This window comes from Fukomys damarensis, unplaced genomic scaffold (assembly GCF_012274545.1).
Source record: "Fukomys damarensis isolate Sample0158 unplaced genomic scaffold, DMR_v1.0_HiC HiC_scaffold_11, whole genome shotgun sequence".
NCBI classification, from domain to species: Eukaryota; Metazoa; Chordata; class Mammalia; order Rodentia; family Bathyergidae; genus Fukomys; species Fukomys damarensis.
In genome coordinates this window covers 33,875,998-33,882,280 of record NW_022900923.1, presented here as the reverse complement: position 1 = coordinate 33,882,280, position 6,283 = coordinate 33,875,998, and the positions used below count along the sequence as shown (strand labels likewise).

The following is a 6,283-nucleotide window of genomic DNA, read 5'->3' as shown; positions in this document are numbered from 1 at the left end:
TTTTTTTTTTTTTGATACCGAGGATTGAACTCGAGCCCTTATGCTTGTGAGGCAGGTGGCAGCACCACTGAGCTAGATCCCCAGCCCCGCCCAAAGCATTTTAACTCCTTATTCTGACCTCATTAAATTTTCTTTTTAAAAATTATGTTGAAGTCCAACAAAATTTTTGTTGAATATGATGCTATATACGGTTCATAAAACTTTATCCTTTTATATATATAAAAAATTTAGAGCTGGGAAATAGCTCAGTGGTCGAGTGCTTGTCTAGCACATATGGGACCTTGTGTTTGATCCCTGGCACCACACACCAAAAAAAAAGGTAACAGTTTAATTTTGTTCGTACTTTTTGCTCATACCCCATATATAGAGCTAATAGTTTATCTAATACAGCTTTACATGCTATTTCTATATTTAAAAGTACTTATTTTTCCATATTCGTTTTTAAAAAGTTAATGGAATGTCTTTAGTTCTGTAGAAGCTGCTTTTCCCTAATCTGGTAGTTGATGTGATAGCTGCATGTCTCTGTTGACTTCTGTCAGCTCAGCTGTTTATTCATTTGAATCATCAAGCATAAAGGAAGTAAAAAATACAATAGCTAGTTTTACTGTACACCTAGTGGCTATGCTACAATTTATAATAAAAATAAAGTTAAAATATTTGAGTAAAATTGATCTTGTATTATGAGTGGATTTCAGTTTTTATTTTATAGTTATGATTGTGGAGAGACAGACAATACTGAATAAATAAGGATTGAATTAATACATAAGCTGTTTTTCTAAGTCTTCAGTTTTATCCTTATCTCAAGGGTTGTCAGTTTAAGTGAGATAGCTTCCTAATTTATTACTTTAAATATTGTCTTAGTATTTACAAGTGACTTGATAATATAATGCAAATTATTATCATTCTCCTAATCATTACCAAGAAAATAAGAATTTAAGCTTGACATAATTATTCTAAAAAGATTCATACTATCTTGTATTTGTTAAAGTATTTATAAAAAGGAATATATTAGATCACACTTTAGAGAGGATGTTAATGTTGATTTTTCTTATTTTTGTTTTAACATTTAAAATTTCTTTCTAGGTGCGTGCAATCAAGATGACTGGATTAATGCAGTAAGGCCAGTCATAGAAAAAAGAATACAAAAGTAAATACTCAGCCATTCATTGACATAGTTGTAATTGTTGTTGGTAGTATTTTTTAGCTTGATTTTTCATTGTTGTTACTGTTTTAGCAGTATGTATCAGATACCTACTTTTCATTAGATTAATGCATTCAGTAAATCTGTTTCAGAAAAATCACTGCATTTTATGTAGGAATATAACATCCTAGTTTTAGAGACGTTAGATATGCTGATGCATTAAGTGGGATACTTTCTACTGCCATATATTTTTATGAATATTTTTTAGTTTGGTTTTGTTTTTGAGGATTCTTAAAACATTAAATTAACTTTTTTATTTTAAAATAATTATATACTCACATTCAGTTGTAATTACTACAGAGAGGTTATGTGTATTCTTTACCTTAAAACGGTGCCATCTTACAAAACTATCATTTAATATCACTGCCAGGATATTAAAATTTTTGCCCTCTGTGATTTCTGATGTTTTATCCAGTGTCATTCCTCTGTAGGTATGGTATTTCTCTCTTCAGCTTTTAGGATTTTTTTCATCTTTAATTTTCAGAAAATTGACTTTGACCTTTCTTGGTATGAATTTCTTTTGTGTGTTTTGTGTTTTTGTTTTTGTTTTTTGTTTGATACCAGAGATTGAACTTGGGACCTTGCACGTGTGGCCAAACCACTAAGCTAAATCCCTGGCCCCTTGGTGTGAATTTCTTTAGGTTCATTTTGCATAGGGTTTGTTCCCATCAAATCTGGGAAGTTTTCAGCCACTATATGTCGGAATACTTTACAACTTTACCCTCTTTCTCCTCCCTTTCTAGTATTCCAAGGACTTAAATGTTAGATTTTTTTGTTTAGTTCCATAGATTCCTGAGACTCTATTAATTCTTTTCAGTCAGTCTATTTTCTTTGTTCAGACTGGGTAATTTCTATTGCTCTGTCATCTAGTTCACTGATTCTTTCCTCTGTCCCCTCCATTATGTTGTTGAAATTATCTATTGAGTTGTTTTAGTTTGGTTATTGTATATATCAGTTGTAAAATTTCATTCTGGATTCCTCTCATATCTTCTATTTTTTTGCTGAGACTGACTTTTTGCTTGTTCCTATGGTTCATAATTGCTCATTGAATCATTTTCATAATAACTTTTTAAAACCTTTATCAGATAATTCTGTTCATTATCCCATGTCTTTTTTTTATTCAGGTTGAGATTTGTATAATTTTTACATATGATGAGTGGTTGTTGGCCAAAACCTGAGCATTTTTGGGATTAAATATTTAAATGTTCTGTTTTAACTGGTTTTAATAAATACGTTTTTGGTAGAGTAATTTGGGAGTACCACCTCATTACTCATTATTAATAAGGTAGAAGTTGAAACCCGGGTTTCCTACTTGTCTTCTCTTGATACTTGAGGAGGAAAGGAGTTCCCTGTTACTATAGCAGTGGTGAGAGTTCTGGCTCCCAACAGTGCTTCCGCTGATACCACTTTTCATATTCTCTCTCTGTGTTGGTATCTCTGCCTCCGTTTCTCCTTGTAATATATTATGTCCAGAAGGTCTAGAATTTTAAGCTGTACTTGATGTGAGGAATAAGTATCATTTACATGTTATGAATAATTTTTTAAATATCAGTTCCCACCATAAACCAGCTTATGCTATGAGATGTTTCACTGGTATTAAATAGTGAAAAATCAAACTGCATTCAAATGTCTTACTATAGGATATACTTATACATTGTATTAATATACTATTAATAAGTATTTTACATGTTTATATATAAGATTAAAATTTTAAATATATTAATTAAATATAGAAATTGCATCATGAATGTTATTTTAATTGTATAATAAGGACTGGTTATCACCAAGTTGCCAATATAATTAATATATCAACAGTAGATATTATTTTAATTCTTTTTATATTTCTTAGGGAGTTTGGAAAAATGAAGAAAATCTTATTTCAAATTTAATATTTCAAATGTTTTAAGTGGAACTATCATTTAAAAATATTGATGAAATTTAGCCCTTTTTGTTTTGAGATGTGTCTAGCTACAGCTATGTTGTTCACGTTGGCCTCCAACTCCATGATTCTCCTGTAGCCTCCTAAGTAGTACTTGAGACTATAGGACCAGTTTTAATTTTTTTTTGAATAATTAGTATCTTCCCTATACAAAAGCTTTTAAAAATGTCAATTTTTTATGTGAGCCAATTTATGGGTTTGTGTTTACTGCAAAGAATTATGGAGTAATCACAGTGGATTATCTTAATAGCAATATTGGGTTTACCATTCTGTTACATTATAAATTTTATAATCACTTTTTTCTAGGTACAGTGAAGGTGAAATTCGATTTAACTTAATGGCGATTGTGTCTGACAGAAAAATGATATATGAACAGAAGATAGCAGAGTTACAAAGACAACTTGCAGAGGTTTGTGGCCATATTTTAAAATAAGTTTTTAGTTTAGTTATTCTCTCAGGAAAGTATTTATTTTTCTTTTTTCTTTTTTTTTTTAGTACTGGGGATTGAACTCAGGACCTTGCCCTTGTGAGGCAGGTGGCAGAACCACTGAGCTAAATCTCTGGCTCCACTGAGCTAAATCCTCAGCCCTTTAGTTCTTTTTGCTACTTAGTGGATTTCTCAATTTCTTCATGTAGCATAGGGTAATATTTAATAGTGTTTACCTTATAAGGTTGTTGTGAGTATTAAATGTGACACTTAAATCATAAATCAGAAATGCAAAATAAGTGCTAGCATGAACTATTTTAACTATTATATAATTAAACAAGTTAGAATATATTTCTTAGTGATTTAATTGGATACATTTAGGTTCACTCACAATCTCTTTTTTTTTCATTAAGTTTAGTAGTAACATTATAGGTATACAATACAGTTACATTCATTATTAGGGTCTTGTACCTTTACATGACAGATCTTGGTTCTTAATTTTTCCCCATTCCCCTGTGCTCCCTTTACCCCCTCTACCCTTCCCTATTTTCAAAGACTTTGTTTCCATGTTTTTCCATTTCTTATATTTTTTCTTTTCTCTTCTTTCCTTTCCTCTATCCCTCCCACTTCCCCTACTCCTTTAGATGTTTTCTTCCCATTTCACAATATCAATTATACATTCTGATCCTTATTTACACTTTTAGTTTTTTACACCAGAGAAACTTCACATACGATCTTTACTTGTCTTTATGATTATCTTTATGGAGTAAATATTATTAGAAAAGAATTTCTAGTGGACAGATATCTAATGATTCTTTGGTCACATTTTTTTTTTCCATTAAGTTTATTGGTACATTTAAAGCAAACAATATAGATACATTCATCATCGAGATCTTGTACCTTTACATGGTATGTCTTGGTTCTTGTTTTTTCCCCATACCCCTGTCCTCCCTTTATCCCCTTCTCTCTTCCCTATTTACAAAGACTTTGTTTCCATTTTTTCATTTTTTCACATTTTTTTCTTTTCCTTTATTTCCTTACCCCTCCTCTTCCCACTTCCCCTTTAGCCATTTTCTTCCTATTCCACCCTCTCAATTTGGTCACATTTTCTTAAAAGTATATGTAGGCAAATTTATCTTATAGCTTAGTAGAAGATTATAGCAACATAATATAATACAATATAGGTTTTTAAATTTTTAAATTTTAATTAATTAATTAATTAATTTGGTATGGGGATTGAACTCGGGTCCTTGCGCTTGCAAGGCAGGCCACGGAACCGCGGAGCTAAATCCCCAGCCCACAATATAGGTTTTTTTTTTTTAGATAAAAATTCAGACATGTTATTACAGAAACATAGAACAATGGAAGGTACTAACTGTTTAAGTACTATTAATATTGCTGTTTTTAGGCTTGATATTCTGTTACCAACGTTACAAGTAGAAATTTGAAAAATTAACTATGTTAATCACTTAAAAATATTTTGGACATAAGCTTCAATCATTAGGGTGTGGTATTTCTTTTTCTTCCCTCTAAGGAGGAACCTATGGATACAGATCAGGGTAATATGTTAAGTGCTATTCAGTCAGAAGTTGCCAAAAACCAGATGCTTATTGAAGAAGAAATACAAAAATTGAAAAGATACAAGGTATGTTTTAAAAAATGTTCCGTTAATACCTTAATTAAAAAGCATGATATTTTGAGATGAAGGTATATTGAATGTTTGATTTGTTTCCTTACTACCATTTACTAGCTTTCACAATAGTGTGTTGATTTTATGGTACCCTTCAAATAAAAATAGTGTGACTTCTTTTTATTTTTTTACTTTTTGCTGTGCTGGGATTAACCCATGTGCTTGACCTGGTTAGTCAAGTGCTCTACCTCTGAGCTATATCCCCAGCCCAAAAATTTTAAAAGCATTGTGAAGAATAGATTTTTAACAAGTTGATGCTTTAGTCCCCTGCAGTTATTCTTAACTGTGTTCAACTAACCTTTCTTCGACTATTGAGCTATCTACTAAGACTTTTTGATACAACACTGTCATTGTTTTGTTTTGTACTGGAGATTGAACTCAGGACCTTGTGCTTGTGAGACAGGCGGTGGAACCACTGAACTAAATCCTCAGAAACACTTTCATTCTTTTATGGCTTCCTTGCTTTCTAATATGACAGGGTGTTTCAGACTCATCCAGTACATTTCTTGCTTCAGATTTGAGTCAGCCATTTTTTGAAGTCTAACGTTTCTGTGGTAGCAATATTATTTAAAAATCATTATCTGGGTGCTGACAGTGCTCAGTGCTACTGATGGATCATTGTTTCTAGGTCTTCCTGGAGAAAAAAATACAGTGTTTTTTCTTGCCTTATTTTTGAAAAGAAAATAGAAGGAGAATTCATATTAATAATCTAGGTTTGGATTAAAGGGTTTCATACCTGAATTTGCATTTCTTCACTTAGAGCTAAGAATTTTGATTCTTTGAGCTTTAGCTTAAATATTTCTTTCCTCTATGATGTATATATATAATATATATATATATGTATATAATAAATATATGTATTCAGAATAATAGTATTAGTAATGATAACAATTGAAAAGTTTCTCAAAGTTTGTTTTATTCCTTAGGATATATCCCATTTTAGACATCCAATCAAATCACAGTGTTTTAAGTTCAACTGAAAAATTTTTTCTGTTTGTGCTTTCACATTTTTGGGATTTTTAAAAG

At 31.1% G+C, this 6,283-nt stretch overlaps 1 protein-coding gene across 2 annotated transcripts in view; it reads left to right on the top strand.

Moving 5' to 3' along the window:
* Uchl5 (ubiquitin C-terminal hydrolase L5) overlaps positions 1-6,283 on the top strand; it is a 40,077-nt gene that overhangs the window by 25,094 nt on the left and 8,700 nt on the right. The window contains exons 7-9 of one of the 2 annotated variants that reach the window (XM_010608750.3): positions 1,084-1,147; positions 3,447-3,549; positions 5,105-5,212. In XM_010608750.3, the coding sequence (XP_010607052.1) occupies positions 1,084-1,147; positions 3,447-3,549; positions 5,105-5,212 (275 nt within the window). Of the gene's footprint in view, positions 1-1,083; positions 1,148-3,446; positions 3,550-5,101; positions 5,213-6,283 lie in introns of both variants that reach the window. The other variant, XM_010608749.3, reaches the window with a different exon arrangement.